The 26570-nt window shown below is 50.9% G+C and overlaps 1 protein-coding gene across 1 annotated transcript in view; it reads left to right on the forward strand.

Annotated features, from left to right (window-relative positions):
• The first annotated feature begins 587 nt into the window (after positions 1-587).
• Positions 588-26570, forward strand: part of C12H8orf74 (chromosome 12 C8orf74 homolog) — a 29254-nt gene continuing 3271 nt past the window's right edge. Inside the window, exons 1-2 of the mRNA XM_004433520.3 lie at positions 588-635; positions 2223-2415. Coding sequence (XP_004433577.1) covers positions 588-635; positions 2223-2415 — 241 coding nt within the window. The remainder of the gene's footprint in view (positions 636-2222; positions 2416-26570) is intronic.

Here is a 26570-nt window from a genome sequence, read left to right on the forward strand (position 1 = left end):
GCCAGGAGAGAGAGACTGGATCCCTACAAATCGCAAATGTAGGTGTTTGGGCCCTGTGCCTGGGGACACCTCCACAGAACTGTTTTCTGTTCCACAAAGCAAAGTCGGGATGCTGGAAATGGGGTGTTACGGATGCCACTGGCCAGTGAAGAAGTCGAGTGGAAGCCAGCTCCCCGTGCGACAAGGAGTCGGTGGGGACGTGAAGACAGCAAGTGGAGGCCAGTCTTTTCACAGAGACAAATCCCTGACTGTGGAAGGAAGGAGAGAAATGGGGCTTGGGTTAGAAGGATATGTAGCGTGGGGGGACATGCGTGTGTGTTCACAGGGGGACCTGAGATGGCCCACCTCCTGAAGGTGGACAGCTGTGAAGGGGAGGTCAGAGGAGGGAAAGGGATCAAAGTCCCTGAGCAGGGGCGGGGACGAGACCCAGAGCCCAGCGGAGAGCAGGCTCTGTGAGGAAGGAGCCTGGAAAGAGCCGCCTAGCAGCAGGTCTTCATGACCTCACAAAGCTGGTACACTCACTCCCAGGGTTCCAGAAACGCGGAGTCGGTCCTGGCTAGGTCTCCTGGCAACTGGATGCAGGGGCCATGGCACTCTTAACACCCCAGGGAGTGAAAAAAGTCTTCCAATTTCAGGTAAGGAGACAACATGGCTTTTAAAAGGCAGTTGGGTCCGATTGGTCTAACAGGGCGGGGTGCGCAGGAAGCAGCCCTCGAGGGCGCCTCTTCAGACAGACGCCTTGGACTTCACGCCTTCCCTAGCACACCGCCCCTGAGGCCTATGATGGGTGTGGAGCACCAGGCCAAAGGCTCACCAGCCCTTGAAGCTCGGGGGCTGTTGGCAGGCCTACAGGGAGGCCCCTGATGCAGCAGAGCCCGCCTGGAGGAAGGAGGAGGCGGGCATGGAGGAAGTGGGCCTGCCTCCACTCCAACTGGGGTGGGTCACTGCAGGATGCCACCTCTCACCAGGCGCCCTCTGGGATTGCAGGCCAACGTGCGTAGGGAGTGTGTGGTGGTGTGTGGGGCGGGGGAGGCTCTGTCACTTTGGGGCGAGGAGGGAGGCAGATTTTATCAGTTTCTCAGAACCAATTCTGAAGTTGAAAGGCATGAGCAAGGGGGCTCCTGTGGAGGGATGAGGATCCAACCACAGGGCCTGGACCTCTCAGCAAGCTCCTTCCAGAACAGGGTGTCCACAGAGGGGTGTCCAGGCACTGATGCAGACCTCAGGCAAGAGGACTCCATGCCCCATGTGCGCAGGTCCCTGCAGCCACCAGCTGATGGGCAGGCGCCAAGGCAAAGGCTGCTCCCTCCCCGGCCCAGACACGCACTTTCACCGCCTTCTCTAGATCTTCCACCCAGCTGTCCCATCAGACGCCAACCTGGGGATCTGTGAAGGCTGCAGGGAAGGGCTGCCAGGGTCAGGCGAAAGAGCTGTGGTGGTGGGAAAGGAGTCCTTGGAGGCTGAGGACAGGGCTCCGGGCCTCCTCTTGGCACCAAGTCTGCCCTTGGTCCCCCAGGGTCTCCATAGCCGGAGCCTCCCCTCATCCCAGGGGAGCAACACTCCTGTGTTCAGTGGGTCTCCATTTCATGCCACATCTTTTCTTACCCCCTTCTTTAAAGGCACTTGCTTCTCTTACATCTGTTGGTGATCTATAAGAACATTTCCGAAAGGGCCAGGTGAACTCTCAGGCAAAATGAGTTCTCACCTCTAGATAGGAAAAATGGTACGCTGATCAGTCTTTACCATCTGGCCTATCAGAGTGCCTGAATTTTCACCAAGCAAGAAATATTTCTTCTGCTAAAGCATTGCCTCACCAAGCCTCTTCTCAGTCAGTCATTTACACTTTAGTATGAATTTCATTATCAGGTTGATACCTCTGGGACAGCTAGTTGAGAGTAGGCTCAGAGGGAAGTCAAATTTTGTTTTAGGGCAGAGGAGGAAGGGATCATAATTCAGGACTTGAGGCCTGTTTGAGGTATATAAAGCTGGGCCTGCAGTGGCTAGCATGAGAACTCTCAGAGGCAGGGCTAGAAAGAAAAGCACGTGCCCAGAAAGGGGAGGGAAAGCTGTCCAGGAAGGAAAGCACCATTCTGCCCAGGGGTATCCACATTCCCGGTCACTCTTCAGGATGGTGGGAGCCTGTGTGGGGCCCCCAATAGGGTTTTGCCCCGGGATGATGGCGTCCTGATTCCTCACCCTCCATCCCATCTTGTGCCCTGCAGAAACCAGAAGGTCGGGAGCACCTACGGAGACTGCTGAGCTGGGAAGAGTTTGACGAACTGAGAGACACACGCAGAAGCATCCTGCTGGATACCCTCTATGAGAGCATCGTCTTTGCCGCAGGCAAAGGCTTCCCCTGGGTGGAGGTGGCCAGCGTGGTCAAGTTTACAGAAGAGCTGCTAAGGGAAACTGAAGGTACGGAGCATCAGGGGCAAGAGTCAGCGAGGCTTGCAGGGGGTGGGGGCACACAGGACCCCACTGCGACCCACAGCCCCAGGAGCCCTCTGAGGAGCCTGGAGCTCCTTCCTTTTTTTCCCTGGCATTTAGCCTCCTCACATGCTCAGAAACAGGGTCCCTGTCCAGGCTTTCTGGAAAGTGGAGCAAACAGAATGTCCTGGCTGAGTCTTTTCACTGCTCTCCCTGGCTAAAAATCTTGCACCTCTCCAAGCTGTTTACACAGCAGCTGGGGTGTTTGCTTCTGAGTCAGTCATTTACACTTTAGCGTGAATTTCATCATCAGATCACTACCTCTAGGACAGCTAGTTGAGAGGATCCTCAGAGGGAAGCCAAATCTTGTTTTAGGGAGGAGAGAGGAGGGACCATAATTCAGAATTTTTATTTTGTTTAGTTTCGTTTTTGCTTAACATAAATCAAATCTGTCACTCCTCTACTTAAAACCCTTCATTGACTTCTCATTGTACTCCTGAAAGACTGCAAATTGTTCCCAGTATCAGGTTTTGTCCTGCTGAATATCTTGGGGGAATCCTTTACAGGCATCAGCCTGCTGGCGGGGATGGGGGAATAACAATCAGGTGAGTTTATAGAGGGAGCATCTCTCCCACCCCTGCCCCGTGTTGGGGTTCATGAGAAGAGGATGAGCATCTCTCTCTGTGACTCCACGGCACGAGGGGCTGTGGTCACGTTTGTCCATATATGGAGCAGCCCCTCTATGGCCAGCAGCATAGTAATACTCAGCCAAGAATCACCAACAGGTGCTGGAACCAGTGAATGAACACTTGATGAGAAACGGGATATTTACACACTTCCTAAGAGCCTCCCCACAACATCCTTACTGATCACAAAGGGGAAAAGAATTCTACAGTGAGAGGGACTGGCAGACCCCTCCTTAATCAAATGCTCCACGAGGAAGAGAACACATTGAGAACACCGTGCTGCTTGGTAGGATGCAAAAGAAGAACCCAGCATCCTTCTGTGATGGTTCTAGCAAAGCCTCTGAACCTGATCTAGTCATAGAAAACACCAAATTAGGGGCATTCAACAAACTCCCTCTCCCGTTAGCTTCAAGAGAACATTAAGGTCATGAGAGCCAAGGAAGACAGAGGAACTGTTCCCAACTGAAAGACACTGAGGAGACGTGGCCCCGTGACATATGGCCCCGATTTGGGTTCTCTTGCTACCAAGGACGTTATTGGGACAGCTGGAGAGCCTGAATGAGGTCTGGGGATTGGACAGCAGTGATGTGTCAAGGGCGATCCCCCAATTCTGATGGTTGTCATTATGAATGTCCTGTGTCAGGAAATGCACACAGAAGGACTCTGGGACGATGGGGCATTATGTGGCCACTCATTCTTTAAGTAGTTTGGCAAAAATTTCTTTGTATTATTTTTTCCCAGTTTTATTGAGATATAATTGACATATAACATAGTATAAGTTTGAGGTGTACAACATAATGATTTGATGTATGTACATATTGCAAAATGATGACCATAATAAGTTTAGTTAACATCCGTCACCTCACCTAGTTACAAATTTTTTGTTCTTGTGATGAGAACTTTTAAAGTCTACTCTCTTAGCAACTTTCAAATATACAGCACATATTGTTAACTACAGTCACCATGCTGTATATTCCATCCCCAGGACCTATATATCTTATAACCAGAAGATGGTACATTATGATCACCATCGTCCATTTCACCCAACCCCCATCACCCACCTCTGGCAACCACCAATATGTTTTCTGTTTCCATGAGTTCAGCTTTTTCAGATTTCACATGTAAGTGAGGTCATAGAGTATTTGTCCTTCTCTTTCTGACTTATCTCACTTAGCATTATGCCCTCAAGGTTTATCGTGTCGCAAATGGTAGGATTTCCTTCTTTTGTATGTCTGAATAATATTCCTCTGTGTGTGTGTGTGTGTGTGTGTGTGTGTGTGTGTGTGTGTATGTATCACATTTTCTTCATCCATTCATCCACAAATGGACAATTAGGTTGTTTCCATGTCTTGGCTATTGTGAATAATGCTGCAATGAACAGAGGGGTGCAGATTTCTCTTCAAGATCCTGATTTCATTTCCTTGGAATAGATACCCAGAAATGAGTTTGCTATATCATATGGTAGTTCTAGCTTTAATTTTTTGAGGAAACTCCATACTGTTTTCCACAGTGGCTGCACCAGTTCACATTCCCACCAGCAGTGCACAAGGGTTCCCTTTTCTCCACGTCCTCACCAGCACTTATTTCTTGTCTTTTTGATAAAAGCCATTCTAACAGGTGTGAGATGGTTTTGATGTGCATTTCCCTGATGATTAGTGATGTTGAGCACCTTTTCATGTGCCTGTTGGCCATTTGAATGTCTTCTTTGGGAAAATGTCTATTCAGGTACTTTGCCCATTTTTTAATTGGATTATTTGGGTTTTTGCTATTGAGTTGTATGAGTTCCTCATGTATTTTGGATATTAATCTCTTACCAGATATGTGGTTTGCAAATGTTTTCTCCCATTCCGTAGGTTGCCTTCTCATTTGGTTGATCATTCCTTTTGCTGTGCAGGAGATTCTTACTTTGATGTAATCCCACATTTTTAATTTTGCTTTTGTTGCCTGTGCTTTTGGTGTCATATCCAAAAAAATCATTGTCAAGACCAATGTCAAGGAGCTTTTTCCTGTTTTCTTCTAGGAGTTTTATGGTTTCAGGCTGTTTATTTTTTTAATACACTTTATTTTTTAGAGCAGTTTTAGATTCACAGCAAAATAGAGCAGAAGGTACAGAGATTTCCCACAAAAAACCTTGCCTCCACACATGCATGACCTCCCCCATTATCAGCATCTTCCGCCAGAATGATACATTGTTACAATCAATGAACCTACATTGATACATCATAATCATCCAAAGTCCATAGTTTCCATTAGGGGTCATGCTTGGTGTAGTTCATTCTACCGGTTTGGACAAGTGTATAATGACAGGTATCCACCATCACAGAATCATACGGAATAGTTTCAGTGCCCTGGAAATCCTCTGTGCTCCATCTATTCACCCCTCCCACACCCCCTAACCCCTGGCAACCACTGATCTTTTTACTGTCTCTGTAGTTTTGCCTTCTCCAGAATGTTATATAGTTGGAATCATACAGTAGGTAGACTTTCATATTGGCTTTTTTCAATTAGTAATAGGCATTAAATTTCCTCCATGTCTTTACCTGGCTTGATAGCCCATTTCTTTTTAGCACTGAATAATATTCCGTTGTCTGGATGTACACAGTTTGTTTATCCACTCACCTACTGAAAGACGTCTTGGTTGCTTCCAAGTTTTGGCAATTATGAATAAAGCTGCAATAAATGTCTGTGCACATTTTTGTGTGGACATAAGTTTTCAGCTCCTTTGGGTAAATACCAAGGAGCATAATTGCTGGATCACATGCTAAATACACATAGTGTATTTAGTTTTGCAAGAAACCACCAAACTGTCTTTCCAAGTGGCTGTACCATTTTACATTCCCACCAGCAAAGAATGAGAGTTCCTGTTGCTCCACATCCTCACCAGCATTTGATATTGTCAGCGCTCTGGATTTTGGCCATTCTAATTGGTATGTAGTGGTATCTCACTGTTTTAATTTGCATTTCCTTGATGACAAAAACAGCATCTTTTCATATGCTTCTTTGCCATCTGTATATCTTCTTTGGTGAGGTATCTATTAAGATCTTTACCCATTTTTTAATTGGATTCTTTCCTTATTGTTGAATTTTAAGAGTTCTTTGTATATTTTGGTTAACAGTCCTTTATCAGGTGTCTGTTGCAAATATTTTCTCCCAGTGTGTGGCTTGTCTTCCCCTTCTCTTGACATGGTCTTTGGCAGAGCAGAGTTTTAAGATTTAATGAAGTCCAGATTATCAATTCTTCTTCCATGTACCATGCCTGTGATGTTGTATCTGAAAAGTCATCACCAAACCCAAGGTCATCTAGATTTTCTCCTATGTCATCTTCTAGAAGTGTAATAGGTTTGTATGTTACCATTAGATAGGCAATCCATTTTGAGTTAGTTATTGTGAAGGTTATAAGGTCTATGTCTAGATTCATTTTTTTGCATGTGGATGTCCAGTTGTTCCAGCACCATTTGTTGAAATGACTCTCTTGGCTCCATTGTATCGCCTTTGCTCCTTTGTCAAAGATCAGTTGACTATATTCATGTGAGTCTATTTCCAGGCTCTCTATTCCGCTCCATTGACCTATTTGTCTGTTCACTTGCCAATACCACACTGTCTTGATTACATATTCTTTTTGAAAGTTTCCTTCATTTCTTTATTCTGAAGTTATTTTTTTAATTTTTTTTGTGTGTGTGTGAGGAGATCAGCCCTGTGCTAACGTCTGCCAATCCTCCTCTTTTTGCTGAGGAAGACTGGCCCTGGGCTAACATCCATGCCCATCTTCCTCCACTTTATATGGGACGCTGCCACAGCATGGCTTGCCAAGCAGTGCATCTGGGCGTGCCCCAGATCCAAACTGGTGAACCCCGGGCCGCCACAGCGGAGCTCATGCACTCAACCGCTTGCACCACCAGGCCGGCCCCTGAAATTATTTTTTAAGTATATTTTTTTAATGTGTGGCATGTTTGAGGTCTTCTTTTGTCCTTCTCATCAAGCAAACAGAATTCAGGATGCCCTGTCCCCAATGCATGATGTCCCTGTCCCCAGTGCACCCAGAGCTCACCTACCAGTCATATCAGCAGCACCTCAGTGTCCTTCCCTAATCTCACCAATTACACCACCTCCTCATCTACCACCCCTTCTAACCCACCTCCATCCTCGACTCGTCCACTGCTTTCAAATCTTGTGCTTCTGCACCCATCCACCAAATGGCACAGTGATTTTTTTCAGACACAAATAAAATCCCATCACTCCCCGGCTTCAAGCCATTCCGTGTCCGCATTGCACATCTTGTGTGCACTCGGATCAGCCTCTCTTTATTTCTGAGCTGCCCGTGTGCCCTTCCACTTCTCTCCTCCAGGCCAGCATGCCCACACCGTGGTCCCATTCTGAAGGCTTAAGCAAGACATGGCATTGCTCACGGGCTGGTTTCAGGGATCCTTGGGAAATTTCACCCCCCTAGCCACCCCCAGCCCCCGCCCCTGAGGCCTCCCTCTGGGTCCTGCTCCCCTGCTCACAGCAACGCACAGGTACAAAGGTCAGCCCCGTTGGGTGAGCTCTGCAGCGGCTCACGGCCAGAACAAACACTGACGAGTAGGAAGAAGAATGTTCAGCCCCAAGCAAGTGGGGGCTCGGGCTCTTTCAAGTTTCCATCGGAGCCTTCCTCAAGCCGAGCCCTTGAAAAACAGCTGGTGATAACACAAGCTAGCTTCACACGGAGGAGATGAGAGAGCGCTGGAGCGGTCGGCGTTTCTGGTTATCGCGTACCTCGCCAACACGGCCTGTCTACACCTCAGGGACTTCTAAACCCCGGGGTGGGAAGGAGACCTGGTGATCAGAAAACTTAATTCCCTCTGCTTCAGAGGCCCCTCAACCAGCCAACGAGGTTCTCCCAGCTGCTGCTGGCACCTCCGGGCGACAGGGAGCTCCCTCCCTCCGAGGCAGTTCACTCCCTGGTACAACCACTCTTGTTACTAGGAAGCTTTTTTGTATATCCAGCTGCATCTGCCTTCTACACCTTTTACTCGAATGCTCAGTCCGTCCTCTGGCAGCAGAGTGCAGGCCCTGCCGATATTGAATGAGTTTTATGTAATGTGGCTGTCATGTCTCCACGTTTAGACTAGACAGCCTCAGTGCATTTTATCATTCTTAATATGGCCTCATTCCCATAGACCCCTCCACCCCACCTCCCCACCGCTGCCCCTTTCTTGCTGCTCTTCTCTGGGCATATTTGTGTTTGTCGATAACATTCTTAAAACAGGGCATCCAGATCCAAATACAATACAACCAGCATTTTAATCAGTGAAGTGATTAGGAGTTTTATCACCTCCCCTGTCCTGGTGATGATGTTCCTGTTTATATAGCCTATAGTGCCTTTAGTTTATCAGCATCAAGGTCACATTGATTCATATCGGGCAAGCAGTCCCACATGGGAACCATTTTTCCCATCCTGCCCTTCTGCAATGGCAAAGCAGATGCTGCGTGCGCATGCAGGATTGGCAGACTCTGCACACAAGCAGGTGGAGTGTACACGCAGGACTTTACAGTCAGCCCCACTGATTCCGTCTTGTCAATGCTGGCCCACCCTTCTTTCCTCCCAACATCTTTTAAATCTTGATCCCGGGCCAGCCAGCTCACAAGTTCTTCCTCTTACCTTTAAATCATCTCGAAATTTGTGAAACATGGTTGGTAGAAACATCGAGTAGGAAAAGCTCTTGGGTGGGCTCCCCATGCCTGAAATTCAACTCACTAAAAGTAGAGTCCATCGGGAGGCTCAACACCCAGAGGGAAGATTCAGAGCCTAGTTCAGTCCTTTTCTGATGTGTGGTCCTGGGCAAGTCACATCCCCTCCGAGCCTCTGATCACACATCTAGAGAGTGGGAAAGGCAGGAGCACCACTGCCTAGGAGCGTGTTAAGGATTAAAGGAGGTTATTACATAAAGCTCACTGCAGAGTGCTTGGTGCCTCGTAAGTGCTCAGTGCATGCTAGCTCTTACTTTTAGGAGGGGACCACAGGGACCAAGACCAGAGGCTTGAGAGAGTGTGATGTGACTCAGAGATGGCGATCAGAGGTGGCTGGGCACCCTTCAGGCAGCACCTGCTTCAGATCAGCCTCCAAATGCACAGGAGTCACATCGGCTCCTTCTCGAGGGCAGCGGACACCAACCGTCCCCGGGCCCTTTCTCCTCAGAAGCCAGCACTAGCTGGATGATCCTGCTTCGCAGGGAGTGGGGCAGGACAATGGGCTGGGAACGAGGGGCCTGACACTTCAGCTGGAGGGAGGCCCAGGAGGTCAAGCAAACTGTAGACTCGTCCGAGAAGCAGGGGTGCAAGAAAGAAGGCAGAGAAGACTGTCCCCAGCTCTGCTCCCCGGTGACCGACCAGTTGTGAGAGCCATGCCAGGCTGGCTCCGGGCTTGGAGGGAGCAGATGGTGGGGGTGTGGTGGGAGAACCCACAGGTGCAGAGCACACTAGAAACAGGCCTCCTGCGCTGGGTCCTGTGCACTTTGGGCTCTGCCACGGTGCCGTTCAGGATGATGCCTGATGCTCCAGAAGATGGCCAGGCTGCCCCAGATGGCATCTCCATGGCAGCCGTGTCCGCACTGCCTCCAGGAAACCCAGAACGGAGACATCTGCAAGAGCATGAACAAGCCCATCAATCCCCCCGAGGTAGGGGTAGAATTTCAGCTGGCGCCTCCTTCCTCCCTGGGGATTCTCCTCCTCACTGTGCAGTCAACTCCAGTCTCAGGCTGGGCTTGCCCTCAACATTTCTGGAGCCGTGATTCAAGTCCTGGTTCTGCCATTTCCTTGCTGTGTGACCTTGAGAGATTCCCTTAACTTCTCTGTGCTTCAGATCACTCATCTGTAAAACCAGGACAAGAATGTCACTGACCTCATGGGATCGTTGTGAGGATTAGATGAGCTCATTTATGGAAAGTGCTTCGAACAGTGACTGGTACCAAGGAAGCCGGTGTACGTGCAGCGGGGTGGCTATTACTGCTATACCTGCTCCTCCTGCGGGCTCAGCTGTCCCCCGAGAGCCGTGGGTCCTACGCCTGCAGCAGGAGGCAACCCTTCAGCACTGTTCGTAGAGAGCGGCTCGCTTCACTCCCGAGACCCTCTGCCTTTGCCTGGTTAGTTCTGCCCAGTGCAGCCCTGACCTTGATCTTCTCTTTCTCTCCCATCCGTGTTATCCGAACTGCACTCCAGGTTTGGACCAGTCTCTAAGGAGTTGGTCCACAGACCCTTTGTCCCTTCCTGTGCCCACCAGCTCTGGGTAAACTCCTCTCTTGACCAGGCCCCAGGACCTCCTGACTCGGCCCCAACCCCAGTGGGGGCCGACTGAGCCAGTGTCCGCTGGGCACAGGGACCTCTGACATCCACCCCATGTGCTGGCAGTGATTCCAAATCAACCCTCAGCTCAGCCTGCCCCTCCCCAGGCCCTGTCCACTCCTCTGAGATGCCCGCTGTGCTGAACTCAGAGTCCAGGGCCTTCCCACACTCCCACACCCTCCAGGTCCCCGGACTTCACCACCCTCGCCCTCCAGCATCAGGCCCAAGTTTGGCCACTCTCTCCCAGCCGTGGCCACACCTCCCCAAGGCTCTCAACACCTCACCTGGGTTTCTGCAGCTGCGTCCTCTCTGGGTGTCCACATGCATGCTCACCGTACTCCCGCCTGCGACAGCTGCCTCGTTCATCCTTCTCAAACCCCGTTTCCATCAAGCCGTCCTCCTCCCTCCTCTCTTCAGATCTAAACTCCTCCCCCAAAGGCCTACGATTGGACAGCACGGAAGCTAGACCATGGGAAGCTTGAACTCCCGGAGGGAGGACTTCACCCTCTTTGTTTTTGTCCCCTTTATCTGTCCCCCCCAGTGCCAAACAATGCATGTGGCACACAGTGAGTGTTGCATGAAGAAATGAATGAATGAATGAGTAGATTCTTGATGCCCATGGAGACAATACGTTCTGTATGCAGAGGAGTTTATGGTCTTGCCTCGTCCCCGGGTTACTTCACTGAGGGCTGCGTGTCCGGGTGATGTGAGAGGCAGCATAGCGCAGTGATTAGGCACCAAACTCTGCAGTCAGGAGATCTGGGTTCAAATCCATCACTTATTACTGTGTAACCTTGAAAATGTTATTTCACCTCTCTGTGCCTCGTTTCCTCATCTGTAAAATGAGTGCAATAATAGTTCCGATTCCCAGGGCAGCTGGAAAGGTTAAATGAGAAGGGCGTACAAACACACAGCAGAGTGACAGGCAGAGAGCAAGTGCTCGACAAAGGACACAGAGTCAGCTCCCACGTGTCCATCACTCGTGGAGGTGAAGCAGGATACGAACACAAACGCTGGTGGTCCAGGACCAGAAGCAGCCGCGCAGGCTGCCCCTCAGGAGGCTTGCTGTCTCTGCCATTTCTCATCCTCCCCTCACCCTGCAGGCAGGACCGCAGATAGGTTCAAATCACGGGTCAGCAGAATGGGGGTCCAGACAGCCTGCAGCCTGGCCACTAATCCAGCTGCCCCACACGCATGACTCGCCCTTGGGCACACATGTGAGCAAGCATCGCTGCCCGCCAGCACGCGGGAGAGGGCATCTGTTCACTGCCCTTGTCAGGGGACCCAGGTGACAGGGGGCAGGGAGAGCTGGCCAAGACAGCTGGTCAGGTCCCAAATGAGTCCTAGCCCTTCCCATCTCGCATCCCACCTGCCCCTCCCCCGGGGCACAAGTCCCACCTATCACAGGTCGTGGGGTGCAGGACACAGATAGCCCAGGTCCCACTGGCCCGCCAGCTCACATTCGAGCTTCTGTTTCGGCTGAGGTCCACACTGGGCTGTCATTCTTGAAAGGTAGCTTCTCTAGGGACTTGTTTTTTCCATTAGTTAATCTGGGGCTAAGCTGGTTGAGTTGTGTTTGCATACTAGATAACAAAGTTGGCAGGAAGCACATAAGGAGGGTCGTGCTTGCACAACAGTGATTCAGAGCTCTGCCAGGACAGCCGCCAGCTTGACTTATCTGCAGGCCCAATCGAGCCTCGGTCCTGGGGGGGAAGGGTAGCCCATTCAAAAGCATAAGCTGACTCTGTCCTGGCAAACGGCTCACCAGGACATTCTGGTTTTAACCCCAGGCCAGAAGAAAGAATCCTTTCATCAGCACCTCCTCTGCCAGTCTCCGGGAAGCCCTGGGCAGATCCCATCCTGCTGTCTCCTTGGGGCCCAAGGTGAAGTCACCAGGCATGGCGCAGAGGGACAGAAGGCTGCCAGCTCCGTCCTAGTGGGAGGAAATCGTAGGAAGCGGGTAGATTTTGCATCCCCCACCGAGGCTCCAGGAAAGGAGAGGGGAGAGACGTTGGGGCACATGGGGACCCTGAGGTCTTCTCCTTCACCTTGGGGAGCTGCAGAGATTTAGAGGGCCAGGGAGGCCCCGCACTTCCCATCTCTGACTGCACACTGCAGCCGGGGAGGAGTATAGGGGGAACAGCCTCCTCTGCCTCAGGCCTCACTCAGCTGAGAGTCGAGGCCGGAGGAGTGCCAGCCAGCGCAGGTGCTTGCTGGGCCCACACCCACCTGCTCATCTGCGGAGCCTCCTGCACCAACCATCATGTCAGCCACTTCACAGCTTCTGCCTCTGGTCATCGTCCACGTCTGGCGGGCACCGGCCTCTCCCTGATGCTCCACCTAGACATCTGGGCTGGGAGGAATGCCTTTCCTGCTGGCCTGGCCCCCAAATCCTGGGACTGAGAGGAAGTGGGCCTAGATGACCAGTCAGTGGAGGCACGAGGCGGCCAGGCGAGTGCCCAATGAAGTGTGTCACATCACTGGTATCTGTGGTTCCACCCAGGGCCACTCCTGATTCTCCAGGAAGTGTCATCCAAACAGCCGTAGGATGTAAGCCAGCCACCCTGCCCGCCCCCCACAGCCTGGGGCTGGCAAGAGCCAATGGCTCCCCCAAGCTCTCCTGCATGAACTCTTCCTCCCAGCACACTCATGGCCATGCCCAGGGTCTCCCCTGCCAGCCCCCATGTACCCCACCCTGCGTGCAGGAGCTCCCAACAACTCAGGCCCAGCCGGAGCAGAAAGCAGGCAGACCTCAGGCTTTCGGATGGTGACTGCCCCAGCGGCCTTCTCCAAGGCACCCTGAACCCAACACCCCTCAGACTAAACCCGGAGGGAGGGCCTTTGGGGGCAACTGCTTTGTCGATGGAGAGTGGAAGTTTCCTCAGAGGCCATCGCCTGAGATCTTGGGAGAGCCTTTCTTAGGGCAAATGAGCAACTATCATTTCAGAGATACCTCCTCGAGCATATTAGTCTGCTCAGGCTGCCGTAACGAAGGACCAGAGACTGGGCGGTTCCAACAACAGAGATTTATTTTCTCACAGTTCTGGAGGCTGGAAGTCCAAGATCAAGGTGTTGGCAGGATTGGTTTCTCCTGAGGCCTCTCTCCTTGGCATGCAGATGACCGTCTTCTCCCTGTGTCCTCACATGGTCTTCCTTCTGTGTGCATCTGTGTCCTAATCTCCTCTTCTTATAAAGACACCAGTCATATCAGATTAGAGCCCACCCACGTGACCTCATTTAACCTTCATTACCTCTTGAAAGACCCTACCTCCAAAGACAGTCACATCCTGAGATCTTGGGGGTTAGGACTTCAACATGTGAATTGGTGTTGGGGGAAAAAGGGGTGGAGAGAACATGATGTTAATCCAGCCTGGAGTGCGGTCACAGCAGACCAGGTGAGACTACACCATAGAAACCTTCCCTGACCTTCCCCGAGGGAGCGTGCGTCCTGCAGAGGAACAGGAAGAGATTTGTGACCCCGGTATTTTCACATGTATAGTCTGTAACCCTCACCATGACCTTGCATCATAAGCATTATTTTAAAGATGAAGAAACTGAGACCTAGAGAGTTTAAGTAACTTGCCCCAGGTTGCTGCTCCAGAAAGTGGAGTTGGGGTTTGAGCCCAGGTCTGTCTGACAGCAGAGCACTCACCCCACCACGCGACCTTCTATCTTGACCAGAGAGATCAGTACACGGGGCACGTGAGGGCCTGAGAAGCATGAAGCCCGGGAGAGCACCCTGCAGTGGGTGGAATGAGGCTGCTGGCGTGCAGGAAGAGCTGAGCACCTGGAAGAACCAGGTGGAACACCTGGGGGCTGGGTTCCTAACTGAGTCCTCTGTTACTTACTCACAGCATGAACCTGGGCTCCTGGCCCCCAGCAGGCTGGCTCCAGTGTGGTAGGTGGCACAGGCCCAGCTGTGCCCGTTGGCTAATGTGTCCTGGCCTAGATCTGCCACCTGTGTGTGGGTGGATGGTACTGGTGTCCTCAAGACCTCTGGCCCTTTGGAGTGACCCTATGCCCTGCCTCTAGCTTCCCATGTCCTTCCTTGCTCAGCTGAACTTGCTGGTCGGTCTCAGAACCCCCCAGTAGCTGATTTTGAGCCTCGGTGCAGTGCCATGTCCCCAAGACGTGGGATCACTTGGTTGTTTTCATCTCGAGGATGATAATGACAAGGATGATGAAGAGGACTTGCCTCACCAAACCTGAGACAGCTACAGAGCTTGGCCAGGAGGTGCCCACAGCACCCCAGGATGTGGCTACGGGGGATTGTCAGCTCTGTAGAAATCACCATAGCTTCTTAGAGTCAAAAGGGCCCCAAGAGGTCACCTGATCCAAGCCGCCTGCACCACCACACACACACATTATTCAGGAATCCTCTCACCAGCTAAATGCCTCCTCACTCCTCAAGACAAGACCCACCCCACTGATAAAGCTCTCTCTCACTTCTAGAAAGTTCTTCCTGTTGCTGAACTGACATCTGTCTCTTTGAGCCTTCCAACTGATGGCTCCTGTTCTGCCCTCTGAACCCTCTCTGAATCAGCTTAATCCCGCCCCACTCACTCAGCCACTGTCCTGCAAGCACTGCCAGACCCCTGGGCTAGGGGGCGGAGAAGTACGAACATCCACTCAGCAGTCACGATGCGCTAAGCTCTCTGTGTGGACCATCTCATTTAATGTTCTCAGCGATCTTGGGTGGGTGGGTACTATTGTCCCCATTTCATGATGATGCAACTGAGTTTCAGAGAGATGAGGTAACCTGCAAATTGTCACACAGTAACAGGCAGGACCAGCATTAACCTTGAGACCTTCTGGCCCCAGAGTCTATCCCTCCTGCCAAAGCTCTTTAGCATTAAGCATGCAACTTCTTGACGAATGGGGGCGAGAAACAGGGAGGGGTGCGTTTGCTAAGCAGACAAGATAGGGGGACCACTGTGGACAAAGAGAAGAGCTTGGGCAAAAGCCCACCACGATCTTTAAAACACATGGCCCTGTGTTTGCCCTTTGAGACCTAGAGAGGAACTCTTTAAAAGACAACAACATCTTTCTAATCCTAGCATTTGGGTAAATTTTTATTTTAATGTGACTCTTGGTTTATCTTAAAAGGAAAAACGGAAAATCTAGTGGATGGGAAAACAGTAGTGTAGTTCCTCAAAAAATTAAATATAGAATTACATATGACCTAGCAATTCCACTTCTGGGTATACACCCAAAAGAATTGAAAGCAGGACCTCGAAGAGATGTTTGGACACCCATGTTCATGGCAGCATTATTCACAATAGCCAAACGATGGAAGGAACCCATGTCCATCAACAGAAGAATGGATAAACCAAATGTGGTCTATCCATAGAATGGAATATCATACAGCCTTACAAAGAAAGGAAATTCTGATATGTGCTACAATGTGGACGACCCTTGAAGACACTATACCAAATGAAATAAGCCAGTCACAAAAGGACAAATACTGTATGATTCCTTTTGTGTGAGGTCCCTAGAGCAGTCAAATTCATAGAGACAGAAAGTAGAATGGTGGCTGCCAGGGCTGGGAGGAAGGGCAAATAGGGAGTTAGTGTTTAAGTGGTATGGAGTTTCAGTTTTACAAGATGAGAAGAGTTTTGGAGACGGCGGGTGGTGAGTTGTACAAGGTGAATGTACTTAATGCCACTGAAATGTACACTTAAAAATGGTTAAAATGGTAAATTTTATGTTATGTATATATATATTTTTTTATTGATGTTTTAATAGTTTTTAAGATTGTGAAATTTTGGGTTGTACATTTTTGTTTGTCCATCACCATATATATGTCTCCCTTCACTCCTTGTGCCCACCCCCCACCCCCCTTGCCCCTGGTAACCACAATACAGTTTTCTCTGTCCATGTGTTGGTTTATATTCCACATATGAGTGAGATCATACAGTGTTTGTCTTTCTCTTTCTGGCTTACTTCACTTAACATAATACCCTCCAGGCCCATCCATGTTGTTGCAAATGGGACGATTTTGTCTTTTTTATGGCTGAGTAGTGTTCCATTGTATATATATACCACATTTTCTTGATCCAATCGTCAGTCGAGGGACACTTAGGTTGCTTCCACTTCTTGGCTATGGTGAATAATGCTGCTATGAACATAGGGGTGCATAAGCCTCTTTGGATTGTTGATTTCAGGTTCGTTGGATAGATTCCCAGTAGTGGGATGGCTGGGTCATAGGGCATCTCTATTTTTAATTCTTGGGAGGAATGTATGTATAGTTTACCACAGTAAAATTAAAAAGCCCTAGTGGAAGTACTGTAGTTCTGAATATCCCATATATCTTCCATTTGCTCCTGAAAAATCCTGCAGTAGCTGTGGTATACTCATCCTGGGGTCGGAGAATCTGGGTTTGAGTCCTGATTTTGCATAAGATTTCTAAGCCTCAGTTTCCTCATCTGTTAAATGGCAGCAATTACCTTTTTCATAGGTTGGCTGTGATCAATTAAATAGATTGATGGATAATTAAAATGCTTTAAAACTGTAAAGTGGTACGTCAGTGTAGGTTGGTTGTATTATTATTTACCAAGTGCTTGGCACTGGGCAGCAACCACATGTCCAGAGCTTTCTGGAAAGATCCTTCAGGTTTGGGAAATCTGGTCCATTCTAGCAGGTTCCTGCCACTGAGGAGCTCACAATAGGGGGAAGAGAAGAGGATGCCCAAGAGACACAGGGGAGAGCCATGAACTGTTGAGTCACTCAGTAAATGGTCTGACCAGAAGTGTTGCCCCTTCTACCCCCCGCAACCCCATAACTGGGGACCCCGCTGACTCGAAGCCATCCTTCCCCTTCAGCAGACACATGACCAGGAAAGACAGCACTTCTGTATCTCATGCTTCACCCCCCAGCAAGGTAAAGAGAGTCGCCAGGTAGAGACCTCCGAGGGACTGGACTGAGGAAAACCAGTCTCCGGGACGCATTGCCCGAGGGTCCTGCTATGCCCTCTGGAAAGCCAGGGTCCAGAAAGCTCACAGCCCTCAGGGAGCTGCAACACCAGTAGAGGCTTCGCAATGATGACGATGACAACGATGACCACGTTATTTATTGAGTGCTTACTGCACTCCAGGCACTGTGGGAAGCAGTGCACACATGTGCCCTCATCTGACCCTCTGAGGTGGGCATTTTTACTGCCTCCATTTCATGGATAAGAACACTGATGCCAGAGAGGCCAAATAGCCTATGTAAATGATTAAGAAAGAGAAGCAAGACGTGAGCCCACATCTGTCTGAACGCCCCGTCTGCGCTCTTACCTGGCACCCCGCATCGCCCCTCATAGATGGGCCAAGCTCTGAGGAATGACCCCAGCGTCCACACTGTCTTCAGTCCAGGGGCTGCCCCAGGCTCACTGGTGGCCTGCACGTGACTGTGAACTGCGGTGGAGAACAGGGCATGTGACCAGGAAGACGCAGTGCTATCCAGTCCTTGGTCCTGGGATCACAGGGCAGCAGGGAAGGTCCATCTCCAGCCAGTTTGGTGGTCCTCTGGCCAATCCCAAGCAGAGCTGATGAGGTCGGCAAGGATGTTGCTGGCCCTCCTCCCCAGATGGGGGGGTGTCAGGCCAAAGCAGGTAGCCCACTCTTCTCTCCCTGCAGCTCCACTACTGGACTCCCCTGGAAAGGAGCGGCCCCAAAGGAACTGCTTGTTTTGCGCAGGGAGGAGGGAAGGCCCGCAGCCCAGAGACCTCAGGACAGGCAGGAGCCACAGGGAGCGGTCTCAAGCAGAGGCGGGGACCTCTGGGGCTCTCACCCCAGACTCCTGTCGTCCCTGCGGCCAGCAGTCAGCAGAGCAGCCACAGAGAAAACTCCCAAGAGCAGAACCAGACCCGTGTCTCCTGGCCCAGCTCATCCCTTCCTAGAGCAAGCAGAGCCCCACGCCCCCTTCTGAAACGTTTCTGACCTACCAAAAAGCTCCAGGGCCAGGTGGGTAATGACGAGAAGTAGAACCAGTCTCATCCCCAGGCTGCAATGGTGACAGGGACGCCACCCCATTGCCAGGTCCCTGACCCCTGACCTCTGACCCCTGGCTGGAGCTCCTGACTTTGGTCCTGACTTTGTCACAGTGAGCCTTAGGCAAGTCCCTTCCTTTCCCTGGGCCTCTAAAGGACTAGACCAGCTCAATATGTTCAACCCTTTTCAGCCATTTGCTGAGCCTATTAGCATATTTTGCTGAGCCCGTTAGCATATTAAGGGCTCTGTTTAATTTCTCTTGATCCAACATGTCTTCAAGGTCTCTGGTCGTGGAACATTTATTTCTGTGCAATACCTACTGCAGAACATCCTTTGGAAATCTGTGACTCAGAGGGTTGGGGGTCCCTTCGAGGGTCCACCTCCAAGGGTCTACAAAGAGCCCAAAGCCGCTTGGAGCTGGATGGCTGAAAGGGGCTCTGCCACTCACCAGCCGTGTGCCCTTGAGTAAATCCCTTGACCTCTCTGAGCCTCAGTTTCTCTCACAGGCGAAGTGGGGATGGTGCCTCCACCTGCCTCCGAGAGCTGGGAGGCCTTGGGCGGAGGCTGAGATGACCCAGGACATGCAGAGCACACCGGGAGCTCCCTAAACAGGAGCCCTCCGCTGCCTCCAGGAAAGCACAGCCTGTCTCTGAGCTGTGGCTGTCATTGGCACTGTGGCTGAATTAGATTGGCAGCCTTCCCAAGAGCAGAAAGGAGGGCAGGGGCAGCGTCCAGGGCTCAGGATGGGGGTGGAGGTGGTGGGTCTTGTCGTTTGTCTGCTTCCCACCCTCCTGGCCAGCCCTGGTAGGCACTCAGGTATTTGGAAAGGTAAGCCAGGCCAGGCTGCTGCCTGACTTGGTTCCTCCCCTCCGAGCCAAGGCAGGGGCAACCAGACTGGTTTGTCAGGGGCACCGTTGGCCCCTGGCTCCTCCCCTCACACCCACCCAGAAGGAGCAACTCCTCTTCACCGTTCCCAGACCCACCAGGACATGGGGCATCCCCCTTGCTCTCACCCAGCCCTAGACCCTGCAGGCGAGGGCTGGGGGAGGCACCCAGAGAGCCCGGTCCAAGCGCGGTGCCTTTTTGCCCTGATTCTGGAGCGTCTGGGGCCATCATCCAGCCCCCGCTCTCCCTCCTCCTTGCCCTCCTCCTCCACTCCCATGCGCATCCCTGTGCAGGTGCTGGCCTCCAGGGGCTTGGGGACTGTCTTCAGGAAGTTCCTAGCAGCCAATGCAAATGAAGGCCACTCCCTGTTATTGAAGAGCAACTTGCAGGTACAGATCTGTCCCCTGGCAGCCACAGGTTTCTCCCTGAGACATAATCCTCGGCTTTCTGAGTCACCCTGGACTTCTCGACCCGCGGCAAATGGAGAGTGGTCTGGGGGCCAAGAAAGTGTCTCATGAGCCAGCAGGGTGCCATCTTTGCTGAAAACCAGAACTAGTTGAAAGAGTGTCTTGGGGTTGAAAGTTAGCATCCAGCCCAGGAGTTCCCTCCCTGTTGACACGGGACAAGGCCCACACTGTGTTTCATGACCTGTAGGCTGAGGCCATAGCTCATGCCCAGAGGAGGACATCCCCCAGGACAGCAGGCAGCTGGGCGCACCTGCACACGTTTGCTGAGGGCACTCAGCGCACTGGGCCCGCGGACGTTTTGTTTCAAACCTGGGCTTTGTGCATGGCTGCCAGAAGCCAAATAGAGAAGGCCAGGGGCTGGCCTCGGCTCACGAGTCACTCACGGCCACCCAAAGTGGAGGATGCAGGTGATCCAAGCCCCATTCGCTGCCAGGCCGGAGGAGGAGCAGGGCACCTTCCCGCAGGATCAGCTCCGCAGAGCCCAGAGGAGGTGCCATGATTCACCCCAAGAAGATCGCACAGGCCTGGAGTCGCCTCCCCAAGGCCTGGAGTCCAGCTTCGATGATCAGAAACTGAAGACCGCACCCTGCTCCCCAACCCCCAACCAGAGATTCCTCCAGGCACCGCCACCATCCCTCTGAAATACCTGTCTGACCTCCCACTTCTCGGCTTAACACCTCTGAGCAGCTCCACAGCTCTTTGCCACGGTTCTTAACCTTCCTTTCAGGAATTTGATGATTCTCTCTATGCACACTCTCCCCAGAAAAAAATGTGCATGCGAAATTCTGGATGCAGTTCCAGGAGGTCCCAGTGGGTCCCGAAGCCCATCCTTGGATGTCCTCAGGTTTCAGGAATTCCAGTTAGAGTCCAGCTTCTGTGATGAAGTCTAGCTCTTTCACATGGTATACACGGGCTTGCCCTTTGCAAACCGAAGACCTCAAGCCCTTCCATGTCCCAGACCTGACCCACGGACTCCAGCTTTGCCTCCCAGGACCTCGGACCTCTGACCCGTGTGGATCTGTGCGCATGCCCATGCTGTCCGCCCGCCACTTGCCTCCTGCCAGTATCTCTGCTGTGCCTCTTCCAGGGTGCCGTTTCCCACCGTCTTCTTCCAAACTCCTCCTCATTCTTCCACACTGGGTCCAGCGTCCGCTGTGCAGCAACCTTCCTCGGCTCCCCGCCCCCAGCCTCCTGGGTCAGGGCGCTCCCCTCCCCCATGGGAGGACCTACCCGCTCTCTGACGCACTTCTCCCTTCCTCCTCTCTGCGCTTCGGCGGGCGCAGTGGTGCCCCACGTCTGGGCACTCGCTTCCATGTTGCTTTCAGAGGCGTCCTCAACTCTTGCTATGTAGTTATGTAATGTACATGAGCACCATAAAAAACACAACAGACTGTATATTCTGTGTCATTTTTAACCACCCCTCTCCGAAAGCAACAAGGACTAGAACAAAATGCCCACAGAATCCGAGTGACAGGAGGCTCACCCAGGTGCAGGAAGAGACTCGGCAGCTGTGTCACAGCAGGCGCCGAATGGCAAGGTCACTGGGCAGAGCAGGGCGTTCAGGAGCTTTGGCTCTGTCCTTCGGCCAGTTGGTCATTTAGTGACTTGATGGCCCCTGTGTGTCAACATCTGAGTTCTTTTGGCTCAATATGGCTCATAACTCCAATCAGAGTCAGCAGGCAGCAATTCCCAAGCCAGCCGCCACCCCGGAACCAGCACTTCCTTTTTTGAGATGGGTGTGTGTGTATGTGAGTGTGTGTGTGTTTGCATGAAGGGGAGTTTGCATTTTTTAGAAAGCTCTGGGTGATTCTGGAACACAGGGCTCACACTGGCCCCAGTTCCCTCCCCACTGCCAACCTGGGACACAGGTTCAGGGTGGAAGGGGCTCCTGGGATCAGTGGCCTGGGCCGCTTATTTCCCAGCACAGGAGACAGGCCAAGGGAAGCATAGGTCACTGCCCCAGTGCCAGCTGGGTCTCCATGATACAGGTGACAAGCTGTGAGAATCGAGTGAGAAAACGGGGAGGAAAGTGCATTGCACACCATAGCATGCTAAAGCAGCATCTCAACCTTATTTTTTTTATCATTGTCTCCCTTAGGAGCCATTTTATTTATTTTATTAACTATTTTTGTGTGATCCTCCCCCAGCTTTATTGAGGTATAATTGACAAATAAAAATTTGTCAATTTGTCAGTAACTGAAAATAAATATTTAAGATGCACGATGTAATGTTTTGATATACATATACATTGTGAAATGATTACCACAATCAGGCTAATTAACACACCCACTGCCTCACACAGTTAGCACATTTATTTGTAGTCAAAACATTTAAGATCTACTCTCTTAGCAAATTTCAAATATACAAAACAGTCTCGTTAGCTATAGGCACTATGCTGTACATTAGATCTCCAGAACTTTCTCATCCTGCATAACTGCAACTTTGTACCCTTTGACCAACATCTCCCCATTTGCCCTCCCCCAACCCCTGGCAACCACCATTCTGCTCTCTGCTTGTGTGAGTTCCACTCTTTTAGATTCCCTGTAGGAGTGGAATCCTGCAGTATTTGTCTTTCTGTGTCTTGCTGATTTCAATTAGCATGATGTCCTCCAGTTCATCCGTGTTGTTGCAAATGACGGGATTTCCTTCTTTTTTAAGGCTGAATAATATTCCAGTGTGTGTGCGTATAAAATAATTTCTTTAACCATTCATCCATCAACAGACACTTCAGTTGTCTCCATATCCTGGCTAGTGTAATGATGCTGCCATGAACATGGGAGAGCAGACATCTCTTCAAGATCCTGGTTTCATCTCCTTTGGGTGTGTACTCAGAAGTGGTATTGCTGGATCATATTGAGAAGCTGTTTTAGACATTTTTCCCTAATTGCCCACCACTATTAAATTTTCATACCATAGGTCTTCTGTATATCTGATTACATACACTATGTGTATCTACTTTATACATATGTAAAGCTTACTCTTTGTATACGATGCAGGGTACAATATGACTAAATAAAAATTTTAAGTTAAATTAAGAAGCTATCAACATATAATTTAACATTATAACTGAACTTTCCAAGTAACTTTTAGTGTAATTTATTTACTTACATAAATTGTACATATGCAAAGAAGCAATTTATAAAAATATACAATGGTAACAGCAATGCAATCAAATCTTAAAATATCATTCAAAACTGTCATTTTTCTAGCAAAACAATTGACAAAATTAATTTCTTAAAAATTATTTTCAGTAAACTTAGCTTTCAACTCTTGCTTGATACAGCAAAATAACTAGTCTCTAGGGAGTGTGGGGTAGGGTGGTCCGAGAGGCCTCTGTGAGACAGTGGTGCTCCTGGGGGTGAGAGGTGAGTCCTGTGTTGGAAAGGGCATACTAGGCTGAGGCCAGTGTGCCAGGAGCAGAGGGAGAGGGAGGAGAGGAGAAACTGAGTCAGAGGAAGGGATGGATGGGCCTCTGGCTGACTTTGGCTTTCGCGGTGTGAGGTATGACAGGCAACCTGCGGAGGGTGTTAGGCAGAGGAGGACCATGATCTGACTCACATCGTGAAAGGGTCAATGTTTTAACAACATCGCCCTTAGGCTGAAGATCAAATTCCTCCCTCAGGGGCTTATGAGGCCCTGCACAGCCAGGTCCCTGCTCACCTCCCAGCCTCATCTAGAACCAGGGGGCCCCTCATCAGTTGCTCTCTAGCCTGCCAACTCCCCACCCCAGCCCTTCAGTTCCTCAAATGGTCCATGCTTTCTCCAACCACAGGGCCTTTGCACATGCTGTTCTCCCTGTTTGCTTCACCTTTCCCACCTCTCTCTGCCTGGTAACTCCTCTGACACTGCCCATCTCAACTCCTTCATCACTTCCTCAGGGAACTGCTCCCTGACTTCCCTTGAGAAGGTCACTTCTTCCTATTGGGTGCCCGCCCAGCCCTATGTAGCACTGAGCAGAGTTATACTATCTGTGTGCTCTCTCCCTAGCCCTTCACTGCCTCACTGGAACCTGGAAGAGTTCTGGACACAGAGAAAGCCCCTAAGAAATTTTTGTTGAATGGATAAATGAACAGCCCCTTCACTGCGCTTGATGTATCAGAATGTGTTCATTTACTCCCTAGATACCTATCGGCCCCGACTGTACACAGAGTCCTGTGCTGGGGCTGAGAATAAAAAGGTAGATGTCATTTGTCCAACTGTCTCCTCTTCCACAGATTGGAAGCTCTCTGAGGACAGGGGTCATGTCAGAGGTGAATGTCCCCAAGTGTCCTTCAGTAAGAACCTGGGAGTTGTGCAGGTCTCTGTCACGCTTCACATCCGACCATCAGTCCTGCCGCTCAATCTGCTCCTTCTGCCCAGGCCTGCTGCCCTGGCACTCTCAGGCCACAGCAACTCCCCTCTGGACTGGGCCACAGTCTCTGCACAGGCCACCACATGACCGTCAATGTGATCGAGCTCAAGGCAAGCATAACCACGTCTACTGCCTGCCTACAACCCTGGGCGGGTCCTGCGCTGCCTAGGGTACAAAGCCCTGGCTTCTGAACGCAGCATTCAAGGCCCTCCCATCTGTCTTCCACCCACCTCTCCACTCAACGCTTGCCATTTTCTGCCTCCATCTTTAGGTGCCAACAGCAACAAACCCTGTCTTGTTCCCCACCCATGCCATGCAGCTTCTTGCCTCTCTGCTCTCACTCAGTCTGTATCCATGAAGTGCCTCCCCCACCATCTTTGCCAACTTAGTCTCACTCAGCTTCTGAGATATAGCTCATGCATCCTCTTCTCCAGGAAAACCCCTATCCTCAACTGAGCATTCTTCTTCACCTGATTCTGTTTCTCTTTACAAACGTATTGTAACATCTGCTTGTGTGTCTCTCCTGTGAGCACTTTGAGGGCAAGGGATGTGTCTTATTTATCATAGTATTGCCAGAACCTAGCATAGTGCCTAGTAATTAATAGACACTCAGTAACAGTTTGACAAATTGATCTTGGATGGATGGATGGGTGGATGGATGGATGGAGAGATGGATGAATGGATAGAGTGATGGATGGATGGAAGGATGATGGATGATGGATAAATGGATGGATGGAGAGATGGATAGATGACTGGATGGAGGGATGGATGGATGGATGGATGGATGGATGGATGGATGGAGAGATGGATGGATGAATGGATGAATTGAGGGATGGATGGAGCAAAGAATGGATAAATGAAGAGAAGGATGGATAGATGATGCATGAATGGATGGATGGAGAGATGGATAGATAAATGGAGAGATGGATGGATGGATGGATAGATGATAGATGAGTGGATGGATGAAGAGATGGATGGATGGGTGGATGGATGGATGGGTGAGCAGACTGATGGAGAGATGGAAGGAAGAAAGGATAGATATGGCCAGGAGAGACTTTTCTCACAGGGCAGAAGCAAACTCTTCTTTTCCTACAGCATTTATTGATTACTACCTTGTAGCAGGTTCTGTACAAGGCACTTGGATATGTCACCCCATGTGATACTCCCAATAATCCTATGGAGTACATACAATTATGCCCCATTTTACACTTGAGGGAATGAAGGCCCAAGGTCACAGATAGGAAGGGACAGGGTTGTCTCAGGCCTTCAAACCTAGTGCCCTTCCCCTACACCGCCCTGAGATAGGAGCACTCTCTCAGGCCTCTGAGCCTGCTGATTTGCCTTGAAAGAAGGGGAAAGCACAGCCCACCAACCTTTAATTCTGCACGATGGAGAGGCCTCCCTTCCTCCCTCCCCCAGGAGACAGAAGCCTAAATCCAAGGGACACTTTCCAGCACATTCTAACAAGGTTCAAAGTGGAGTGCTGCTCCATCTACTAATATTTCTCTGAGACTGTGATGCCTCTACGCTCTCAGTACTCTGGGGAGATTGAAGGTAAATGCTCCCACTCCAGGCCAAGAGTGAGGAGCCAAAGTGAAAACAGAATGGGGGGTGGGGAGGACTTGAAAAACAACCGTGTGGGCAAAGCTGAGACAGCCCCCTGAAGGAGGCCAGAGCACTGTAGCTGGGGAGGAGGGAGACTCCTCTAGGGCCCCCTGGGGGGCTCACACAGGGGAGATGAGGAGGGGGATCTGCAGGCAGCCTGGGCCTCTGCCCCGGGAGGAACGCCAGGCTCCCTGCATTCAACACTGGTCTCTGTCTTCAGAGAAGGGACTGGGGAATCATCAAAGGCATGTGACTTGGTGGTCACTGGCCCAAGCTCCCATTCTGCAGAGGCGGACACTGAGTCAGGGAACAGGAGAGCCTTGGCTGAGTTCACAGTGTGCTTCAGGGAGCACAGGGAGCATCTGTGTGAAGACCCAGGTCTCCTCACACAGGGACCATGTTCTTTCTCTGTCCATTGTCTGGTCCCTCTCTGCCTGATTCTGTTCCCCAGGGCACGCACTTCACTTAGCCCTGAGCCCGTACTGAACCACCATCATGTTAAGACCCAAATCATCTGCCTCCCTGACCACACCACTCCCCTGAGCTTCTGATGGCGTGGTGAGCTAGAGGAGCGAACGGGAGGGCATGGGGGAGAAGGTCCACCCTCTGAGGAGCGCTGCCCAGGGTGCTGCCCTCAGAGCTGATCTCTGCGTGGTGTAAACAAAATTTGCCTAACTCTGTGATACAAGTCTCCGGTATAACGGTGGCCTGAACATCTGTCTCTCCATCATCTCATGCTCAACTGTTTCCAAAATCCCTTTTTTACCCTCTCGTCTCCTTCCCAAAGGGTTTGAAGTGTAAACAATATAAAGGACAGCTGAAGTAAGTCTTTAAAACAAGAGTTAAAAGTAAAAATATA

This window comes from Ceratotherium simum, chromosome 12 (assembly GCF_057802395.1).
Source record: "Ceratotherium simum simum isolate JZ-2026a chromosome 12, ASM5780239v1, whole genome shotgun sequence".
Classification (NCBI taxonomy): Eukaryota; Metazoa; Chordata; class Mammalia; order Perissodactyla; family Rhinocerotidae; genus Ceratotherium; species Ceratotherium simum.